Source organism: Leuciscus leuciscus (assembly GCF_965113295.1).
Source record: "Leuciscus leuciscus genome assembly, chromosome: 2".
Lineage (NCBI taxonomy): Eukaryota > Metazoa > Chordata > Actinopteri > Cypriniformes > Leuciscidae > Leuciscus > Leuciscus leuciscus.
Genome location: NC_138726.1, coordinates 13,082,276 through 13,106,117, shown reverse-complemented (window position 1 = coordinate 13,106,117; position 23,842 = coordinate 13,082,276). Strand labels below are relative to the sequence as shown.

Genomic DNA, 23,842 nt, shown 5'->3' with positions numbered 1-23,842 from the left:
TTTTGATACAGACAGAATTGTACTGTATAATGGATTTGACCCTACTAATGTTAACTCTTTCCCCGGCTTTCTGTGTTTTGACCGTCATACGGTAGGGGGCGCTATCACGCATCTCCTAATCAAAACAGACAAAAAAGAACAGAAACAAATGATTAATAATCTTTGTAATCTTTTTTTTATTTTATTTTTGTTACACGATTTTCTCTAAATGTTTTTTTGTTCAAAATGTTGCTTTTTTAAAGAAACTTACCCACATTCAAGTGTTGATAAAAAAGAATGCATGAAACTAGAATAAAAAATATATATATTTCCTTCTTTTAGTATATTGCATGTTCAGATATTCATACAACAACATTTTTGTGAAAATGATCAGAAACACTTCTGGTGGCTGGCAACTTAAAAAATTCTGATGGGGAAAGAGTTAAACACTCACATTTTAGTCAAACTCAAGAATGCTACATCTGTAACAAGCAGTGTTAGAGCAGGTCGTAGTTTCCTTGGTAACATGCATACTTGTTCACAAGAGGCTGTTTTTCCATCGTTAACATTCCAGGCCGTCATTTCTTCCTAACATCATGTGTATTGTGTTGTTCATCTTTGACTAACATCTCTCTCTCTCTCATGGTAATGATTTGATTTCCAGCCATCGATTCTCGTTCATTAATGAAGCATTTCAATTAACGTGGAGATAATGAATATTTGATTCACATCGATGTGCCATGGTTCCTAATGTCTTGATCTCTCTGCCTGCATGCATGAATTGTTCAAAACAAGGTTTGATTTACCTACATTAGATCTGTCATCTTCACTTACAATGGACTGATGAAGCAAATAAACTATTTCTGCTTTTACTCCTGATCAGAAAAACACACACACAAACACCACAAAATTATAGGCTTGCTGTTGATTCTGATTTTATTTGGTTTTAATTTTTGGACGTAATACAAAAATAAATAAAAAACGTCTTGCTGTGGCACATTCATTTACCAAATAAAACACTGGCTGTTGTTGACAATCACAAAAAAAGAAATGAATGCTTTTATTCAGCAAGGATGCATTAAATTGATCAAAAGTGAGATTAAAGACATTTATAATGTCACAAAATTTATATTTCAAATAAATAAATCACAGTTCTACAGTGAACTTATGAAGGAAATATATATAATTATCTAAAGCTAAATTATCAGTCTTGCTGTTGAGTCTGATTTGATTTGATTTGAATTCTTGGATAATGCAAAAGAAAAATTTGAAAATTGTTTTGCTGTTACACATTCATTTACTAACCAATAAACCAGTGGCTGTTGTTGACAATCACATTGCTAGATATCATTATGATTTCACCTTGGGCAGAGATAGGCAGAAAACATTGCACATTACCCATAATTATGATAAACCAAAAGGCAATAAATGCAATTTAGGCTCAATTGAAAGCATTTATTGCATAATGTTGCATAATGCTGTTGATTGAGCTCAGGGCATTTCTTTAAAGTTTTATTCCAGTAGTATTGATGACAGGTCTGATGAGTGAAATATTAGCACTACCTTATGAGTCATGTGATTGTGTGTGCAGAATCACGTATGTACCTGCAGAATATTTAGAGGAATACAGGGCAAGCCAGAAGCTCCAGAGTGATGATCTCGCTGATGGCAAAAACACTCAACAGTACGTATACCTGACTCACACACTGTCTCATGTCAGCTTCATTGAGACTCATGGTAAAATGCCGTAAAATGGACAAAAATGTAGAGTTTTGTGTTTGTGTGTTTAGTCAGACAGTCTCAGATCTTCCAGAGAGAGAAGATGGAGAGGGACAGGAGAGTGAACGACAGACAGCAGCATCCAACAACTGGAATCTACCGAGGAGGTAAGTACAAATATAAAAGTTATACTAACATTGTTAGTATTCTTATTATTCTTCCTTAAAACCGTTTGGAGCAAAGTTTGTTGCATTCATTACGGAGGGTCTGAACATCAATCTGACCAATTTTAGGATCTCACTCTCAAACCCTTTACTGCCACCAGTTTTGACTTTTCATATAACTTTTGTACCATTGACTGTACATTGTCTTGAATTTGACAAAGTCGCAAGATCTTTACCATATTATACCACTATTTTTTCATTTTGACAAAAAATTCTGTATGTTATTGAAATGGACCAATATATATATACACTGTATTATTTATTTTTTTTGACCCCCCCAATACTGTAAAACTGCACATTTTAGAGTGGCCTTTTATTGTGGCACACCTGTGCAATAATCATACTGTCTAATCAGCATCTAATCAGACACCTCAAACCTGTGAGGTGGATGGATTATCTCGGCAAAGGAGAAGTGCTCACTAACACAGATTTAGACAGATTTGTGAACAATATTTGAGAGAAATAGGCCTTTTGTGTACATAGATAAAGTCTTAGATCTTTGAGTTCAGCTGATGAAAAATGGCGGCAAAAACAAAACTGTTGCGTTTATAATTTTGTTCGTGTGTGTGTATGTATGTATGTATATATATATATATATACATATATATATATTACATTCATATTTTTTGACAAGATTTAGTTTGGTATATTTCCTTGGATATTTTTTTGCCATTTTTAAATATAGTCAATAAACATTTATAAATATATTTATATTGTCCAAAATATTCATCTATCCATTTATTATTCAAACCGCTTGCCTATAGCAGCGTCTTGAGATGTAGGCAGGAAAACAGCCTGGCTATTCAATCACAGGGCTTATTAAAAAAAAAATATATATATATATATATATATATATATATATATATATATATATATATATATATATAAAAAACATTTAGCATTTCTCAATATGAAGCTGCACTGTTTACAACCATATACGTTGCATATATCTGAAAAATATTGTGGCCAAAAAATTAATAATAATAATAATAATTATATATATATATATATATATATATATATATAACCAAATATTTAACTACATTTCAATCTCATCTCAATCTCAAATTTTGGCCTGATTATCTTATGACCCAGCTGGCGAAATTTATCAAAAGATTTTTCATATGCCAAATTAGTTAACTGTAACACAGCAACAAAGTTGACCGTGAAAATGTTCATCAGTTGTGGGACTTTATATTGGCAAAACTTTGTCCGACTCACAAAATATTGGCTCAGTATTGGATCAAATATTGGATTTTAAAATGCCAGACTGAAGTTATTAAACATAAACTTTAAACTTAATCACTGGTTCTGTGGTTAAAGCTCTTGGCCTGCAATCAAAGAGTCAGATCCCACCCACATGCCACTAAATTTAGTTTTTTAACAAAACTTGGAAAATATGCAAAGAAAACACACAGAAGGTGGCTTTATAACAGTAAGAAATGTGAAAATGCCCTTGACTGCATTGAATGAATGTGTTATAGTGCATAAACTATAAATATTGTTAAAAAGTGATCAATTATTATTTTACAATATATATGTGAAACTCATGTTCTTTTTAACTATGCTTGTATCATCTACAGACCTTGAATTTTAATTTATCAAATTAATTGTACAACTAATCAGTGAGGGCAACTGTGGAAAGTCATGTAAATGTATTGTTTAGAATGTTTGGAAAATTGTCATTACTTGTTGTTAATTCAATGTTATGTGTGTGTTTGTTCAGAGTGGAGTTGCACAGGGAAGCCGGGAAATCTCTGGGCATCAGTATTGTTGGTGGTCGGGGCATGGGCAGTCGCCTTAGCAACGGGGAAGTGATGCGGGGTATCTTTATTAAACACATCTTGGAGGACAGTCCAGCGGGACGCAACGGCACACTAAAGACAGGAGACAGGATTGTAGAGGTACACATACACACGTTTATTTTTCTAAATGGGGAAATTGTTAATAATAATAATGTTTTTATATACTGCTAGTTATGAATACTTTAATTTAACCCTAACCTAATTTAACCCTAACATTTTTATAATAAAAAAATACTTTAAAAAAAACCCTGACACTTCGAGAAAAGGCCAATGAGAATTGCTGAGTGGAATTTGCATGCGCCACTCACCCGGAAATACGGGTATAAAAGGAGATGGCGTGCATTCCCCTCATTCAGATTTGTTCTTTGGAGCAGAGTGGTTGTGCTCATTCCATTCACCTCTACCAAGAAGGAAGCTGTTGAAGCTGGTGTTGACGGCGCATTCAGTGGTCTCTCTCATCTCTACACACGGATAAGTGCTGAGAGCTCCCCTGGGTGCTTCATTAAAAGTGCAGTTTCCTCTAAAAGAGCAAGCACAGACGGAGAGTCTCTTTTCAAAGATGCCTTTCCGACTGGTTGTTTTTGGATGTGGTCGATATCTGTTGTCCACGGCTGGCCACAATTTCTGCCTCGTGTTCGGGTCATACCCATGCTGAGAAAGCGTTCGTGGATGGTTCATGTCCTCATTGTGAGAACATGACCATGGCAATGCTGCAGTCGCGACTCTTTTCTAGTCAAGAGAAGGAGTAACTTCAGCCACTCCCCTATCCTGGTCCTCCTGCAATGCACAAGGCTGCGACGGCAAGTGCTAAGGACGATATGAGAGCAACAATGTGAGCGTTTTTACCAGGTCAATCTCCACGGACCTCCCAGGGGAGTTCACAGATAAGTAAGGCGGCTCGTCTTATGGCGAGCCTAATTTCTCACACTGTTCTTTGCAGCATTGGAGGATGGGCTTACACTTTCCAATACGGAGGACTTGGCTGGACTCCCACCCTCTGGTGCAGTAGCTCAGTCTGAGTGCGATGCAGAGTTGATTGCCATGTTTGCCAGAGCTGCTACAAACATTGGGCTGGAGTGGTCTGAGTTTTCGCAGCTGGATGATTGGTATCTGGGTTCGGAGAGTGACTCTCAGTCATGTCCCACCCCAGTGCCTTTCTTCCCGGAGGTGCACGAAGAGCTCACAAAGTCACTGAAGGCACAAGGCCAAGCATCAGGCCAAGTATGAGGCCAAGGCTTTAAGAGATCTGCACAGAGCTGCCCGCAGGAAAGTCAGACTGGCTCACCAGGACAGTCAGACTCAGCTACGCGATTCAGTTTGAAGACACTGTGGGCCACTCACATCCCAGTAGCAACAAGTGACAGTGGGAGAGTGGAGACTCCATTCCCAGGTGGTCTAGCTGATCTGGAATCGATTCTCCAAAGCACAGGTAGACAAGTTTGCTTCTCAAAAATCCTCACACTGCCCGCTGTGATATTCCCTGACCGAGGCCCCCCTTGGCACTGACTCGCTACCACACAACTGGCCCCAGGTCCTGTGCAAATATGCGTTTCCCCCAGTGAGCCTGATTGCACAAACGTTGTGCAAATTCAGGGATGATGGAGAATAGGTCCTGCTGGTTGCGCCGTATTGGCCCATCCGGACTTTGTTCTTGGAGCTTCTGCTGCTTGCAACAGCCCCTCCCTGGCGAATCCTCCTTTGGAAGGACCTTCTTTGGCACCCATGCCCAGACCTCTGGAAGCTCCACATCTCGCCCCTTGATGAGACACAGAAGACTTAAGTGGACGATCACAAGCGACTCTGCGAGGCAGGCATATGCTTTGAAGTGGAGTCTGTTCCCTAGTTGGTGTTCTTCCTAAGGTGAAGACCCACAGAGATGTGTAGTCTGGTCAGTGTTTTCCTTCCTGCAGGAGAGGTTGGAGGGACGGCTGTCCCCCTCCACCCTGAAGGTGATGTGTGATTGCCACAGCGGTATTATTCTCTCTTGGGACCACTATGTAGTCTTGCTGGGCCTACAGAGAGCTCCTTTTATGCCCCTGGAGTCAGTCGGGCTATGGCTCCTCTTTTTGAAGATGGTCCTCCTGACCACGCTCACTTCCATTCAAGATGGTTTGGGACCTGCAGGTGTTCTCTGTCAGCAAAATGTGCCCAGAGACCAGTCTGGCATACTCTGACATGATCCTGAAATCCCGGCCGGGCTACGTGCCCAAAGTTCCCACCACCCCTTTTAGGCACCTAACGGTGAACTTGTAAGCGCTGCCTTAGAATAAGGCAGACCCAACCTTGTTGTCGCTGTGTCCAGTACGTGCTTTGCATGTTTACTTGAACCCTATACAGCGCTTCAGACCCTCTAAGCAGCTCTTTGTTTGTTTCGGGGGACAGCAGAAGGGGGAAGGCTGTTTTCAAACAGAGTATGGCCCACTGGATTGTGGATGCCATTGCCCAAGGCGTGCTGTGCCCCTTAGGAGTGCGAGCACACTCCATGACAAGTGCATCCTCCTGGGCTCTAGATAACGGTGCCTCGACACCCAATACCTTTGCGAGATTTTACAATCTCCATGTTGAGCCAGTTTTATCCCGTGGGTTAGGTACGAACAGGTAAGCAACGGGCAACAGGCCAAGTGTTCCATTTGCACACAGTGTTTTTCCTCTCCCTGAGGTCATAACAAGCTCATTTTTGTCCACTTAAGTTCCCTGGGCCGGCGAACCCTTGACGTGTTTTACCCTTGAGCACCCTGCGGCAGTCGAATTCGGTGGAAGAATTCAACGCCAAGCCCAGTACTCGTGATGTATGCCCTTTCAGGTCAGCCCATGTACAGCCCATGGTTTCCTGGTGGTAATCCCATATGATGTAATTTCCATAGTATGGTTTCCCTGATGGTAAACCTTTTTTCTCCAGCCACTGTGTTGTAGACCTCCTTCCGTTTCAGGTAGGATCTACTGCAGAGACTTGTGAGGTATTTCCCAGTTGACAAGTGCATGTGATGTATTCTCCACCTGTTAAACTTCCTTTGGGCAGGATGTGGCCTCTGTAGTGTTCTTTTTTCTGCAGAGAGAAATAAATGCTTCCCCAGCAATATCTTTTGGTCTGCACAGCTTTAAGTTGTTGTTTTTTTTTAAGTAAAAAAAACACAAAAAAAAACAGTTGAAGTGACCCTTTATAAGTACTGTCCTTTCTGTCCCCTTGTGGTACAAAGGACTACACGGCTTAGATGGGGTGTTGGGAAGGTTACGAAGTTTTGAGTGTACTTGTTACCCGGTACACAGTAGCTTGCTGACATCTGCACCGCTAAAATGTTGTATCACGGTTCAGCTTTTTGTGGCATTTTCCATAGGGACCCCTAGTGTCAGTACATCGATACAACATCGAAGTGACTGACAGATAGGAAACGTCTTGGTTACTATTGTAACCTCCGCTCCCTGATGGAGTGAACGAGACGGATCTCTCCTGCCACAACACTGAACTGCTCGCTGAATGGCTAGGACACACTCTCGGCTCCTCAGCACAAACCTGAATGAGTAGATGCATGTACTCATCTCTTTTTATACCCGTATGTGTGGGGGAGTGGCGCATGCAAATTCAACTTGCCAATTCTCATTGGCCTTTTCTCAAAGTATCAGAGGTGTTTGGGGCTCCCAAGTGTGACCTCTAGTGTCAGTACATCGACACAACTTCTCGTTCCCTCCATCAGGGAATGGAGTTTACAGTAATAACCAAGACGTTTTCTTTATCATCAGAGAAGCTGTCTTGACTGGAAGTTTTCTGCTTGGTACTTTTTAAAATGTAATGTGGTAAATATAATGTGGTAGGCAAACCTTTGGCAGGTTTTGGACAGAGCTCCACACCTGCTCATATAGACCAGTAATAACTCTCTCTCTCTCTCTGTGTGTGTGTGTGTGTGTGTGTGTGTGTGTGTGTGTGTGTGTGTGTGTGTGTGTGTGTGTGTGTGTGTGTGTGTGTGTGTGTGTGTGTGTGTGTGTGTGTGTGTGTGTGTGTGTGTGTGTGTGTGTGTGTGTGTGTGTGTGTGTGTGTGTGTGTGTGTGTGTGTGTGTGTGTGTGTGTGTGTGTGAGACAGGTGGGAGGAGTAGATCTGCGTGATGCCAGTCATGAGCAGGCAGTGGAGGCCATCCGTAATGCTGCAAACCCAGTGGTGTTCCTAGTCCAGAGCATCATTCACAAAGACAAAGTCAGTATCACATAATTCAAGCATCTACTGATCATGGGAAATGACAAGATCCTTTTATTTGCTGCTTAACACGTGTACGTGTTTATAACATTTATATGAGTTGCATAGGCCTACTAACTATGGCTGGGCAGTATAGCTTAAATCTCTATGTGTGTTGTGACAATACTAAAGTCTAGTTAATATCAATATGAGTGAAATTTCTAAAACTGATATGCCATAACACAAGTATTTATTTAGAAAGTATATATACATTCATATCATATACATTTTACAAATTAAATTAAAACAATGACTGTTTACATTCTGTTGATAACCTCAAAATTGTTCAGCCTGATATGTATTAATGAATGTCTGCATGCACACAATTCAAAATGCAGTAAAAATATAGTTAGAAAAAAATCTTCCACTCATCAAACACACAAAATCATCCACACATTTGTATTTAAATGCACCAATATAACAATATGTACCTTTGTGAAAAAGTACACTTTAGCATACTTATAAAGAAAAAATATACTTAGAAAGAAAATACTGCAATTAAATGAAAATGTATTATAGTTTAAATTTATATTAAATGCAATTAGCTACACTTTAGAATATGTTTTACTTTAGAACTTTTAAATACATATATCAACTTTAAATGTAATATTGAATAACACAATTCAGTTAAAATTATAATAAAGTACTTTACATGTGCTTTAGTTTGTTAGTCAACACATCAAAATAAGTGTACTTCTTTAAAGCAATGATTCAATACAAGTGCACTTTTCTTTTTCACAAGGGTAGTAATAAACAGTGATCTGTACCTACATATATTAATACAAACATTTTAGTACAACAAAATTATTTAATGTTTTAAGTCAATTCATTGAAACAGTTTAGATCAATAGAAATTAATCAAGCTTACCAACTTGGACACCAATTTGGTTACTGAAGTTTAAATCAGAAAGACTATTAAAAAAATTCCCTCTTAATGCTACTCACAAGAATCATTAAACTAGTTTAACGACATGCTCTTTGAGAAACCTAATGACCAAATAAGGAGCATATTAAAATCATTGCAATGTACAGTGTTGCTTAATTTGATATTGTTAGCAGAATCATTGGGAGTACATTGTGAATCTCTTCTATATCAACCAGCACAAATATTAACAAACCGCTTTCATCACCATTTAGTGCTCAGAAAGATGTACTCGACTACTTTGCATCTGTCTCTCACCCTCCTCCTCATTTATATGTCTGTCTGCTCTTGATCCTCACAACATCTGTCTGTCTCTCAGTCTGACTCTCTGTATAGTTTTGATTCACCTCCTGTCATAGAGAAATATGGGGCGACTTTAAAATGCTTCCCAATGCCAAAGTGTCAGGTAATTTCTGTTTGGCCCTCAGCTGACAGTCTTATCTCTGCTTCCAGCATTCCTTCTTTCCATTGGCATCCGCTTAGCCTTAAAATTTGCCACTAAATCAACTTAAAACACATTTACAAGGGAACACAATCAAATGTAATTAAATAAGTAATGCTCCTGTTATGTCTCTCCAAAGTTCGCCGTTAATGTCCCAAGCCATGTGCTCCTTTTTCAATAACGCCACATTTAGTTTAAATATTGGATTTTTTAATGATCTTTCTCCCAGGATTAAATGTGTTTAGGCTGATATACTAGCTTGCTAACATCTGTGTTGTGCTTCTAGAAGCCTCCCGTAGCCCTCCTACAGCTGAACCGCTCAGAGCAAACTCTGCATCCTTATCCTGAATCCTGCTTTACATACAAACCGCTACAGGTTAGACTGAGACGTCCTGTATGTGTGTCTGATGTGTTTTATGGTTATCAAATGGCACATTTTTGAAAACTCTTCCGTGGTTTGCCATGGTTATAAGCATGTTGATGCAATTTTGTGGCTTTTAGTTCTGCTATATGCTAGCGTTTTTTGTGAAAAACAAATATTGATGGCATTTTTGTGCAATAAAATAGAATGAAAACATCCCTTGTGAAAAAGAAGTGCACTTAATTGTATTGAATTTGCATTTGTAGTGTACTTCAAATCTATATTTTTTTCATAATTAACTACAGATAATATAATAATAATTATGAATAAAAGGCCACTTAAGTGTACTTAAAGAGAGTACACTTTCATGTATTTTTCTTTACACACTTAAGTACACTTTTTTAAAAAGTGCACTTTGTAATGTCAAATTAAAAGTTTTACTTTATAAGGCATTGTTTTAATCATCTTTTGTAATGCTTTAAAGTATTTTAACACTTATTTTGATGCATTGACTGACATACTAAAGCACATGTGAAGTATTTGATTTTAATTTTAAATGTTCTAAATTGCAGCTTTATCAGTGCAAATTCAAATAGTTTCAATAGAAAGTTCAAATGGAAATGCATGGCATTAAAACAAATTTTTGTAATTTCAGTACATTTGGCAATACGCTTTAACCATATTTCATCGACAATATAAGTAATTATGAATTTACATATAAAAAGTCCTACTTAAAGGGCCCCTATTATGACCCTTTTCACAAGATGTAAAATAAGTCTCTGATGTCCCCAGAGTATGTATGTGAAGTTTTAGCTCAAAATACCCAACAGATATTTTTTTTACAGCATGTTTAAATTGTCATTTTTTGGGGCTCAGAAAAACGCGCTGTTTTAGTGTGTATCCCTTTAAATGCAAATTAACTGCTGCTGCCGGACCAGGGGGCGGAGCCTCACGAGCTCGCGCTTTAGTCAGGACAATCTCATCTGATAATATCAAAACAGAAACTCTCAGTAGCGTGTTCATTTTGACTCGGAGTCGGACAATAATGCCCACAGCGCCAGAGAATATATACTGTATGGAGATTAAACAGGTATAGTTTAGCTTAATTATGGTTATAACTTATTTGTCATCTGCTTTTATCCACTATTAATACAAGCCTGCTGTAGCAGACCTCGTCCGAATGATGACCAAAATATACTGATGAGCTCAATGAAGTTTATTGTACATCACACAAAAGATGAAGCGTTAGTTTTTCTCCAGAGAATCACTGTAAGAACAGCTAAATAAACACAATATAAGATGTGAGCATTAAAGTCTTATCCATAAACTCTCTCTCTCTCCCTTTCATTATCATGTAACATACACAGCGAAGTACACAAAACACTCGTTACAACTAACAGCAAACAAATATATACACACCTTTTCAGTCTGTGCTTAATAAACTGGTACACTGTAAATCCGTAAAACTATTCGATGAGCTGTCATAAAGTGCGCGCTCTCACTTTCATTTCTGCCGTGGTCAGTAACGTTAGTCCTGTCGCTCCAGAGAGTGTAATCTGGATCACGAACAGTTGAATCAGTAAATGAAGACTGATATGTTCATTCTGACATCGAACAACAAAACACCTCAATCGCTTGGGAGACATTCTTGTCTACAGCTGCTCAAGCGTCGAACAATGGCAGACTGTGTCCAGCTCACTCAGGGCGGGTCTATGCTCAAACTGAAGTGTCACTCAACAGTCGTGGGAGGGGCCTGCGCAATTCTACGTCACATTGTGCTGAATCTGAGAACAGCTCATTCTGAGACAGTGCTTATGATTTATTGAGATTGTAAAAAAAACACTGGGTGGATTTGTATCATTCTAGGGTGGTTTTGCTCACACACTGCCAACACACATTTATGTTCAAACACCATGTAAAAGTGAATTTTGCATAATAGGTGCCCTTTAAATACTCTCAAAAAAGCACTCTAATGTTCAACTGTAATACATATTTAATTGCAATTAACATGCAGTTAAGTGTCCGAAAACATTCCATTCATAGATTCATTTTGCACTTAAGTACTCTTTTTAAAAGTATGCAAAAGTGTGCTGCTTTTTCAGAAGGGGTTCCATGATCTGACGCAAAACAACTCTGTTTTTAATCAAGATATCACACATCATGACTGTTTTTGCTGAAATATCAACCTGCAAAAGATCCAAAAACTACACCATGAATCATTTTATCACCCCATCCAGAATTTAATGTGTTGTAATAATGTTGAACTCATCTCAATAACATGTCCAAGCTCTGGTATATTTCTAACTGGCCACTGCCTTGTATCAAGGCACCTTTAAAGTTTGGCTCCCTGTGGCCTGTCCTGCTCTTCATCAGACCTTTATCAACTCTCTGTGTCCAGATGTGGGTTAATGATCCATGCCTCATTCCCGCCCAGCAGATGTCTCTCTGCAGATGGCTCTTAAAACTAGCTTTGTTTCAATGGTACTGAACAACAAGTACAAAACACGAGGGGGAATCCACAGCTGGCTCAGGGCCGTAAGGACAGACATTCATTACTGTGGGGGACTTTAGTTTGGATCTTCTAGACCAATAGAGAGCTTTGTAAATGATGTTAGAATTTAATGACATTGTTGAGGTCATGAAGAGAGGTTTTTGTGGGACTTCTTTAGCTGTGTTTGATGAGGGCTGTTCTTTAATTTTTAATAACTGCAGACATCTGCGCTGGATGCAGTGGAAGAAGTTTCAGCCTTCAACTTGAAGACCAGCAGTGAGAAGGTGAGTACAAACCAGAGTAACATCGCTGTTTTATTAAACTGTGGTACTGTGTGACTTAATCACAGACATGACTCTATTAATTCTCTGGATTTTAAATAGTTGGCAAAAATGTTTGTTTGTCTTTGTTTTCTAATTCTTAGGTCATTCCTAAACATGTATGATTGTCTTCAGTGTAACAAAATAATATGGTACTGTCTTTCATTACCACAACAGTTCATAGAGACCATGGCTGTTTATATATATATAAAATAAAAATAAAAACATTTAAAAAGCACTATAAAAAGACCTAGTCTTTTGATTTCAAGATAGATTTATACGAGGAACAGAACCGATTCACTGATGTTATTTTAACCATGTTGTTTTAGTATTTTCTACTGTACTATAGTATTGATTATTGTATTTTCATTTAAATTGTAATTTTGATTAGGTTTTTATATTTCTATTTAGTTTTACTTCATTTTTATTAGTTATTTTAGAATTTTAGTGCCAAGGCAATCAAATGTATTTTTATTTTATTTCAGTTCCATTTCAATTAACAAAATATATTTTTAATAGTTTTAGTTTACAATAACAACACTGATTGATAATCAAGAACTTCTGAAACCAGTAAAATTAACTCTGTGTATATTAATATATATATATATATATATATATATATATATATATATATATATAGACTTGGATCGCCATGAAGAGTGAGAAAATAGACAGAATTTTTATTTTGAGCTCCTCCTTAGAAGCACAGTGTTCACTAATAGCCTGTCAGTTTAAGTTCTGATTATTTCACAGACATAACTGTGCAAGAAAATGGATTATGGAGTTGTGCTTGACGCAAGGTTCCTTAATCATACAAAACCCGGACATACCAGAGAGTTTTACAATTGTGATTTTCAGGCTTAAAACATCATGGAAATGTCTGTAATATGATTTTTCTAGTTATGCATTTCAGAGCAGGTCTTTGGAAGATAACCGCCTTTGTGATGCATGTTACTGGCTAAACACAGTTTCCATATGGTACAATAAGGGAGTGGTCTTTTTTTTAAAGGTGACATATTATGCCCCTTTTCACAAAATGTAATATAAATCTATGGCGTCCCCAGAATGTGTCTGTGAAATTTCAGCTCAAAATACCCCCCAGATAATTTATTATAGCTTGTCAAAGTTGCCCATTTTTGGGTGTGAGCAAAAACACGTGTGTGTCCCTTTAAATGCAAATGAGCTGCTGTTCCCCGCCCGATTCAGAAGACGGCCGATCCTTTACAGGAGCTTCGGATACAATAACAAAACGCAAATAATCTCACTCATCCAAAATCTCAGAAATAACCAGTAGCGAAGTGCAGCCTTACGGAGGCTCGATGGTGTTTTAAGCCCCCAATGGCTCCTTAGAGGCAGCTAACCTAACCTCAACCTTAAACCTACCCATCCCCTCGCTGCCTGGAAGGCGCCGTTGGGGGCTTAAAACACCAAACACCTTACGGAGAGACTCGGGAAGAGGTTGCAACTTTTAGATGCACCTGGACGTTTCTGAATGGTTAGTGGATACATTTATGTACTGTAGTTGTTGTGGAGTTACATTGATTGATCTCATTGACTTTTACACAAGTTGACAGTTCCCAGCTGTGACATGTTTTGGTCAAATAGTGTTCTGTGCTCGTCTGTGCAGCCAACGACAGAACAGTTTGCATGCTTTGCTCGAACTTTTGCCATTGCGTTAGAACTGGTTACACGTATAACGTATAATAACGTACTAAACTTTGCGAAAACCAAATGGTGGCGCCGTGAGTGGAAACGTGCAGATTAAGGGATGGTAATATTATAATAAGATCTGTGAGATCACTATAATATTATAGTGGAAATCTGATTGGCTTATTTTTTGACATGCTTGCAGAGAAAGGCTTACCAAAACGAAAAGTTGTCACTTTTCACGTTTTCTGGGATGGTAGATGCACCGGGGACCCGTTTAAAGCACTTAAACACGGAAAAAGTCAGATTTCATGATATGTCCCCTTTAACAAAACATACATTTGCACAATAATATAAATAATTGTTTTTGTAAAGGATTGTTTCCTGACATCTAGAGATCCAAAAATGGAAATGTACCTCACCAAGCTACGATGATTTTATCTAGTAGCTAATAACAAACAACTGGAAAAAACATCAGAATTCATTGGTAAAATAAGATGGAGCTTAGACACTTAGACAATCTTGCAGCCCACTACATCGTAAGCAAGACTTGTGAACTGATAAAACCCTGGGCAGCCAGACTCTCAGAAGTTGTGCAGAAGCCAGCCAATGTGATGGGCAATGCATATTTAACCAACTCATAAGCTTTTTGCATGCAGACTGCTTTAGGCGTCTTTGAAGGCTCCCTAGCTGTGCCATCTGAGACTTGAGGCAGTGTTCAGAATAGCATACTAACAACTTCTTCTACTATGTCTGTATATAGTATGTGCATTTCTGTATGCATATAATAGGACAACATACCAGTGTTATTTATATACTACTACAGTATTAATTAAAGGTATAGCGGTGGATGTTTTACTTCCTGGTGGGTAGTCTAAACTATTGGTCCTCCTAATTGTCAATCATTCTGGTGAATCAATCAAACTTTTCAAAAAGTGGAGAGGGCGGGTCTTATCTAAAATTTGGAAAGATCCTCCGCTATACCTTTAATATTTAGAATTAAAGTTATGAAAATCAGATTTTTGTTTTGTTTTTATTAGAAGTTTTAGCCATTTTTTATTTATCTCAGCATTATTTCACTTTTAAAAATTGAAATATTTTGTTTGCTTTAGATTTAGTTAACAACAACACTCTGACATACTATAGGCCTATTTTCCCAAATGTGCCATATACAGTAAGCAAAGTACATTGTGTGGACTACTATATCCCACAATGCAACATGCTTAGTTTGACATTCCATTTCCAATGCAACAGATGAATGTGAAATAATTACAGGCATGATTTGTATCATATTTTCTTGACTCATTTAGTTGATTATACTATAAAAGTGTACATTTTTACATAAAATGTAATTAATTTTAAAAAAAAATCTAAATGAATGCCACACACATGCAATGTGATCAAATCTTGTGACAATGATGTTGGATACTAATGTTCCCAATCATTTATCTGCACATAGTGCCTACTGTTTCAATATATTTCAAAACTAGCATGCAGTATAGTGTATACTACACAATATTCAGTACGTACTAAGCTAATAAAAAGACTTTATATATACTGTAGAAAGATGGTGCATTCATGTTACTTATGAATGAAAGTGCAACACGCAACATGTCGGAATAAGTCCCACCTTCTAAATAAAAGAACCAATGGCTGATTGAGAAATGCCATTAGAAACTCCAGTTGCTATAGAAATAGTGTTCTAAGATGTGCGCTTAGGACTGCACATTCACATTTTCTTGTCTAGCCTTAAAAATAAGCTTTTTTGTATTTTTTTTTTGAGTAAAAGAAACAACATTTATGGGACAGTTTATGTTAGATTTTGTTGTTGATTTGAAATATGTTATTTAATTGTGAGTTTGGCAAGCAGTTGTTGAGATTTCAGGATTCCCTCATTCAAGTAGAGAGGTCTTGGTCTCAGATGGCAAAAATAGTTGCAAGGAGGCTTTGCAAATATGGCTGCCGAGTGAACAGACTTTCTTTAAAAGAGACTTTGGCTAGTATTCTATTTCATTAGAGGCTGAAAGACTGTAGGCTCTCAAAGATCAACAGTAAAGATGACCAGCTGAGTTTCAGGCCAGCTTGTGACATGCCCTGTTCACATGCCGACTTAAGAACAGCAGTTGTAGTGTAGATAATGTTTTGTATTGTGCACTGCTGTATAGTCTGTATGAGTACTTGACCTCCCTCTTTCCTTCTCTCCCTCTCTCTGTCTCTGTCTCACTGGTGCTGGTTATTCTCTGTTTTCTGTAGGCCGTTGACACTCAAAGTAGACCTTTCCTTCGTCTATGTTCGACTAATCCTTTCACTCCTACACCGTTTAAGGTTTGTGTTTTGTGTGGGTGTGGGTGTGTATGTGTTTCCTCTCCCATCCATATGCAGTTATGGAACTTAATTTCATAACATTTGCATATATATGACCCTAAAACCCTCTTTTTGTTCTTTGTTTTTTATCCTAATTTGTGTTTATAATTATATATAGATATGCAAGTAAATAAATATGTATACATATAAAATAAAAATGTTCCTTATTGTATGATGACTACTAAATATATGAATATTCAGATATTAGCACAATTAAAAAAAGGCTGAATTCAAATAAATTTAAAAGGAATAGGGGGTTTTTTTTACACAAAAAAAGATTTGTCATTTACTTACCATTTACCTATAAATCTTCATGATTTTCATTATTCTGTGGCATAGAAAAGGAGATGTTTAGCAGATGCTGTTCTTTTTCCATACAGTGAAATCACAAGAGTTGTCCAACTCAAAAAAGCATCATGTCACAGTTATGTTTAGTTTAGTTTCTGTCATGTCTGTATTAGTTCTCATTTGTTTCTATGGCTATTCATGGGTTAATCACGTTCAGGTGTTCATGATTAGTTCCTCATTTACTCTATGTATATATATATATATATAACATTTAAAAAAAAAAAATTGACATTAATTGTAATATTCCAGTGAGATTTGTCTGACAACAGCCAGGATGATCTGATCTCAACCTTCATCGAGTCCGTCTGTGATTACATGAAGAAACAGAAAAAACTGAGACAGAATAAATCCAGAAGAACTGCGGGAACGTCTCCAAGATGCTTGAAGAAACCTTCCTGCAAAGCTACCTGGAAAACTATGCCTTGACAAAAGCCGTTTTAAACGCAAAGGGTCGTTACACCATATATTGATTTGAATTAGTTAATAGAAGTTAAATCATAAATAAATTCTATTAACATTAGGATATTAACATGCCTAAGACTTTTGCACAGTACTGTATATATATCCCTGTTATGCTCATTCTCGTTACGTTTATACGTTTAAGGAGTTGTTGTCATTCTTGAATCTATTTGCAAAGTCAGTTCCTGTTTATTCATCTTCGTCATGTGTGTTACTACAAAGCCTTTACATTTGTGACACATCATAAGAAGAGTTTTGTATGAGGAACAGACTGAATTTTAAGGAGTAGCATGAACATTCTGCTCAACATCTCCTTTTTGTTTGTTTGACAGAATAAAGTCATACAAATTTGGAACAACATTTGAGACGTACTGTATGTAACAAATGTAATATTGTTTATAGTGTGATAAGTAACCCTTTTTTTTCTTTTTTTTTCTTTTCATTCATTAAACATTAATTTACCAGACCTATCAAATGATTAACAAAGCTTTTAAAGAACAGCAGCATGCCTTGGTTTGTTGGTTCTTCATGCTGAGAAATGAAGAACAGTTTAATGTGTTGAATGTGATATGATTACATTAAGCTTCATATTTCATGGGTTTAATGAAGGATGCCGTGTTCGTGTTGATGGATGACGTGCTAATTGGATATAAAGTATATTAGTTTTTAATGCGTTTTATTTTTGAGTAAAAACCACTATTAAATCTGTGCGGCAGCTGAATCGAGAGGAGGGGAAAATCATCCTGGCGACACCTGTCCTGTCACTGCCGGTCGTTCCACATGTTGGGGAAACAGATTCGGACACTCTGACTGAGATTCCAGACAGACTCGTTCTTCATGACAACGGTCCCGATGACGAAGAGGAGGATGAGTACGGATACAGCTGGAGTGAGTCATGCTCACATACAATATAACACACAGCGCCACCAGAGGGTCACACTGCACTCACCCAGGACTAGATTTAGAGGGAGACCCTTGTGAAAAAGAAGTACACTTTAGCATACTTTTAAAACGAGTACTTATTACGGAAATAATATACTTTAAAAGAAATTGCCTCAGTGGGAACTGAATGTAATGTTTTTGGACACCTAATTGTATGTTCATGGCAATTAAATCAAAATCTTTAGAGTACTTTTTGACCCACTTAAGAAGAACTTAAGTACATTCTTCTATGCAATTTCAGAATTCTATAGTATTTTAAACTTGGTTAATGTGTCCTGCTGAATGTATTGACAAGCATCTATGTTAAGCTAAAATATATTTGAATGTAACTTCTATTTTGAAGGAGTTACACCGCACTCACGATCACCAAGGTGCCAGACAAACAGTCTGCACACTTAAATCCTTTAAGCAAATTTAATCACCAAGCTTTCGGTCAAACCGAAATGTAACTGTAATGTGACAATGTAACTTCTATTGAAACTTGTGTCATGTATTTACATATATTTGTAATTTCACATTGGCAGTGGTGAAGTTGCAATTTAGTACATAGAGAATACATTAACATTAATTTCATCTGTGCAGTTTTTTTTTATGTACTTTTGTGAATATGTGAATACACTACAAGTGCACGTTCAATGCTATTACAGTTTTTTATTTTTTATTGCTTTCACGCTTAAAGTGGTACTTGAGAAACCATTCACTCAAATACCAAATCTTCAGACAAAGTGTGCAAAACTGCAAGCACGTTATCTGCTTTAGTTCAGTTCAGTTCAATAGCTGTAAAATTCATCAATTGTGCATACATACAGCATTTGTGCACATACATGTATGTGTGAGTGCTATGACAAACTCATGTACACTCCACTGCGCACTGAACCAGCAGAAGACACAATATAGTAATGTTTTACATTTTACACATCCGTCTGTAGTTTGACATATTTATGGCTAACCATTTCATGCTTGTGTGTGTCGTTACTATACAAAAACACAATTTTTAGAAGAGTTTTAGCATTTTGTGTGCATGGTTTGTGTGTAGAGTTTCGAGAAATGGAGTCATAGTTTTAGAAATTGTGTAGGCAATTTTTAAAAACTGTTACTTCTTTTTCACAAGGAGTTCACTTTATTGAACTGTAAACCTTTTATGGGGTGGCAATAAGACTGAAATGATCTGCAGCAATAATGTAGTGACACTAGAGATTACAGGTATAATTTACAAGTAAAAGCATTTAACTGCAGGCCCCAGCACCACTTCAGAAATGCTCTTTGATTCAGTTACTCTAACATATTAATGTATGTTTGTTTGTGTGTGTGAGAAGAGAAGGTAACGGAGCGGTACGGTCGTTTACCGGGTCAGCTCCACATGATAGAGTTGGAGAAGGGCCGCACAGGTTTGGGTTTGAGCCTGGCAGGGAACCGGGACCGTTCACGAATGAGTGTGTTTGTGGTAGGCATTGACCCCAATGGGGCCGCCGGGCAAGACGGACACATTGTGGTGGGCGATGAACTGTTGGAGGTGAGTGTGTGTAACGCATCAGTTTGACCCATTGTGAAAAGAACTGAACTTTAGCATACTTTTAAAAAAGTGCACTGAATGTTATCTTATCGGACACTTAATTGCATGTATTGTGCATTATAATATGTATTATATGACATACAATTAGGTAAACTTTAGAGTGCTTCTTTTGACCAACTTAAGTAAGACTTAATTAAAATATGCTTTAATGTAATTTCGGCTACACTTTATTTTAAGGTGACGTAGTTACATTTTACTTACTCAAATAAGTACTGAGTAATATTAATTAACTACATGTACTTACTATAGGGTTAGGGTTTGGTTATGGTCATATTTTACTGTTATTACTATAGTAAGTACATGTTGTAACTTGTAACTACGACACCTGACAATAAAGTGTTACCATAAATTCTGTTGAAACTTGTAGGTCATCGGCTTAAACATATTTGTAATTACACATTTGTAATGATAAAGCTGTAATTTACTACATTTAAAATATATGTATTTTAAATGTAATATTGAATGACACTACAGTTAAAATGATAATCAAGTACTTTACATGTGCTTTAGTATGTTAGTCAACACATCAAAATATGTGTACTTCTTTAAAGCACAAGAAAAGATTATAAAATATAATGATTTAAAATGTACTTTTAAACTTTTAATTTGACATTATTACAGTGTACTTTTGAAAAGTGTACTTAAGTGTATTAAGAGACATAGTTTCTGAAGTGTTCTCTCTTTAAGTACAATTAAATGTCCTTTTATTTTTATTAATATTATATTATCTGCAATTCCAGTGTTTTAAGTAAAACTACAAGTGCTGATTCATCTTGTCGCCTTTGCAGATAAATGGTCAGGTTCTGTACGGCCGCAGTCATCAAAACGCCTCTGCCATTATTAAAAGCGCTCCCTCAAAAGTCAAGATCATCTTCATCCGGTATGTCAAAGGTTTTATTGTGTAGATATGAAGGGATTTTGAAGCCTGTTTCCTGCTGACACCATGTGGTGTGTTTCAGAAACGGAGATGCTTTGAGTCAGATGGCTGTCGGACCAATGAAGGAGACAGACTCACCAGACACACACACAGAGGTAAACTCACACTGACCTGTGTCTAGCTATCTTCATGTGCTTATACCATATAACATATGACATATGATTATTATTACTACATACTAACACAAACCCTAACTCTAAAAGACAAAGAAAAAGAAGAAGCTTATGTAAGATTATGTAAGAACTTCTGGGGACAATTATATTGTAGTTATCCCCAAACTATAGCGAAGGGAACCCACAAAAGCATTTTTTTTTTTTTTTATAAGTGAAAAAGAAGTGTGCTTAATTGTATGAATTGTATTGAATGTGCGCTTGTAGTGTACTTCAAATCTTAAATGTTTAAAATGTAAAATATATATATATTTTTAAGTGAATTTTAAATGTTTTCATTTTTGGTCAGCCTTTTAACAAGTGCACTGATTTGTATGTGTTGAATAGCATACTAAAAGTACATTTAAAGTACTTGATTTTAATTTAAACTGTACTGTGTTATTTGATATTACAGGGAACGTTAATATATTTTAAATGTACTAAATTGCAACTTCATCATTACAAAGGATTAATTACAAATATATTTAAATACATGAAATACAAGTTTCAATTGAAATTATTTTATTTTAACATAAATGCTTGTCAGTACATTCAGCAGTACACTTTAACCATATTTCAAAAACAATATAAAGATGTACTTAAGATTATTTTAAGTGGGTCAAAAGCTCTCAAAATTTCAGGTAATTGCATTTAAAATTTAAACTATAATACATTTTCATTTAATTGCAATTAATATGCAGTTAACTGTCAGAAAACATTACATTCAGTTCTCACTATATTATTTCCGTAATAATACTCTTTTTAAAAGTATGCTTAAGTGTACTTCATTTTCACAAGGGAGGCAAACAGGCATACATTTAACATTACCAAAGTATGTAAAATGAATTGTCGTTTATTAGTTTAAGCACTTTGTTTCTTTTTTATTTATTAATTCATTCATTCCTAAGATAGAGCTATCCGTTAGCATTCCTGTTCATCTCAATAAATCAATTTCCTGCTATTAAGAGCCCTCTAATAACATATACTAATACTATACTATTATGAAATATTTGCTATTTAAATGTTTCTCGCAAAAAAATAACATGCATTTTATCAGAATACATAAATCATTTTTCTCCAGTGAAATGGCCTTCACTGGAGAAAGATTTTCACTGAAGCCTCTTGGCCGTTGATGATGTTGTAGTTGCACAATATTCCAGTAGGGACTAACATCTGAATCTAAATAGCCATGCCCTCAACATTTGGTTTGTTTGTTTGTTTGTTCGGTCATTCATTCATTCACACTGCATGTTTATCCATTCACGTTTATCCATTCATTTGTTCAGTCATCATCATGTTTAATATGTTATTTCTTATTTCCACCCCAGCCGGAGACACCCGGCTCAACACTAGACATGATCCAACACATAACTCTTCCTGTGGTAAGACAGTTCTTCAGTTCTCTTTTGACTCTGTGTTTGTTTAGTTTCTCTCTCTGTCCGGGTGATGTTAAGTGTGTTCTTTCTTTGTCTCTTTATCGATCTCATGGATGAAGGAGGATGGAGGGGTGGGTATCGTCCTGAAGGAGGATGACAGCAGGAACGGATGCATCATTCACAGCGTAGATGAGAATGGAGCATCTGGAAGGGTATGAATTACTATTGTCTAGGTGCAAAATTAAAGACAACAGAAATGATGTCCACAACCCATTTCACTTTTGTAATGCACCATATTTCTGATATTCAACCAGAGAACAATATAGGGTTTGAAAGGACTTTGTGATGTTAGCTGAAAATGAAAGTCATGTCAGAGGTGGAGCATTTTATGACATTTCTAATGATTACAAAAATGTACTTTTTACAAGTAACATGCACGTAATTAATTGTGAACAAACAATACAAATAGTAAAGTGTATATTAGGAAACTAAATTGGGTCAATTTTGATTTCATGTTGGCTCTAATGCATATATATATATATGTGTGTGTGTGAGTGTATATATGTATTACATGAAGATATAAACATGAATAATTTTCTTTGAAGCTGCTTTGAAACAATGTGTATTGTAAGAAGCGCTATACAAATATTTTGACTTGACTTTTTATGTGCATCTTTGCTAGTTTCTGTACTGTTTGGCTGTCTCTCAAAACCTAGTGAGCTGCCTACTGAGAGTGTGTCAAACCTGTGTGTGTGTTTCAGGATGGCATGACTGCTGTGGGACACAGGCTGCTTGCAGTAGATGATGAGATGGTGCATGTTTCTGTGACCTCTTCAGAGACAGAGCCAATCAGGAGTAAGAGGGAGGGGCCTGGGAGTTATTAAAGAAAAACTTGTTCATGAATAAATCTGAACCTGATCTTTGTCATCATGATAATTGCGTGTTGCAGATTCGAGCAGATGTTCCACACCGGGGACCTTGGCGTCTGATCCAGCTACGTGTCCCATCATCCCCGGCTGTGAGACCACTATAGAGATCTCCAAGGGGAGAACAGGACTGGGGCTCAGCATCGTGGGCGGCTGTGACACTTTACTGGTGAATAACCTCACTAACGTTTAAAGTATGTTTTTGTGAGACTTTGTTTCCCAGTGGACTGACATAAACTTGTGCACTATTACACTGGAGATTACCAAAATATATACAAACTTGTACAGTCAAAATTTAAAGGGGTCATGAACTGCATTTTTGTTATTATTTTATGTTTCTTGAGATGCACTTATGATGTATGAATTTTACATAAAATAATTGTCATAGTTTAGAAATAAAAGGCCATTTTCTACCCTGATTTTAGTATTTTTGTCTGCTCTGGGACTTCAATGTAAACTCCCACTTTTTTGATTGGCTAACATCTTTGAATATGAAATAAGTATTACATGTGGAACTCTCTTTTAAACTTTTACTATGTTTTTACTATTACAGCTGCTGAGATTAACTAATCGTGAAAAGTGTTGATTATAGCATTATATTTAGATCTTCTCCCATTGCATGAAAGGTTACA

At 36.7% G+C, this 23,842-nt stretch overlaps 1 protein-coding gene across 8 annotated transcripts in view; it reads left to right on the top strand.

Moving 5' to 3' along the window:
- The window catches only part of mpdz (multiple PDZ domain crumbs cell polarity complex component), a 104,209-nt gene that overhangs the window by 66,786 nt on the left and 13,581 nt on the right, over positions 1 to 23,842 (top strand). For 4 of the 8 annotated variants that reach the window (XM_082151226.1, XM_082151223.1, XM_082151221.1 and 1 more), the window contains 15 exons: positions 1,571 to 1,663; positions 1,770 to 1,865; positions 3,649 to 3,826; positions 7,804 to 7,914; positions 9,604 to 9,693; positions 12,391 to 12,453; positions 16,390 to 16,461; positions 18,024 to 18,195; positions 19,566 to 19,762; positions 20,611 to 20,702; positions 20,782 to 20,854; positions 22,237 to 22,290; positions 22,404 to 22,496; positions 23,046 to 23,139; positions 23,234 to 23,379. In XM_082151226.1, the coding sequence (XP_082007352.1) occupies positions 1,571 to 1,663; positions 1,770 to 1,865; positions 3,649 to 3,826; positions 7,804 to 7,914; positions 9,604 to 9,693; positions 12,391 to 12,453; positions 16,390 to 16,461; positions 18,024 to 18,195; positions 19,566 to 19,762; positions 20,611 to 20,702; positions 20,782 to 20,854; positions 22,237 to 22,290; positions 22,404 to 22,496; positions 23,046 to 23,139; positions 23,234 to 23,379 (1,624 nt within the window). The remainder of the gene's footprint in view (positions 1 to 1,570; positions 1,664 to 1,769; positions 1,866 to 3,648; positions 3,827 to 7,803; positions 7,915 to 9,603; positions 9,694 to 12,390; positions 12,454 to 16,389; positions 16,462 to 18,023; positions 18,196 to 19,565; positions 19,763 to 20,610; positions 20,703 to 20,781; positions 20,855 to 22,236; positions 22,291 to 22,403; positions 22,497 to 23,045; positions 23,140 to 23,233; positions 23,380 to 23,842) is intronic. The other 4 variants (XM_082151228.1, XM_082151227.1, XM_082151225.1 and 1 more) reach the window with 3 other exon arrangements.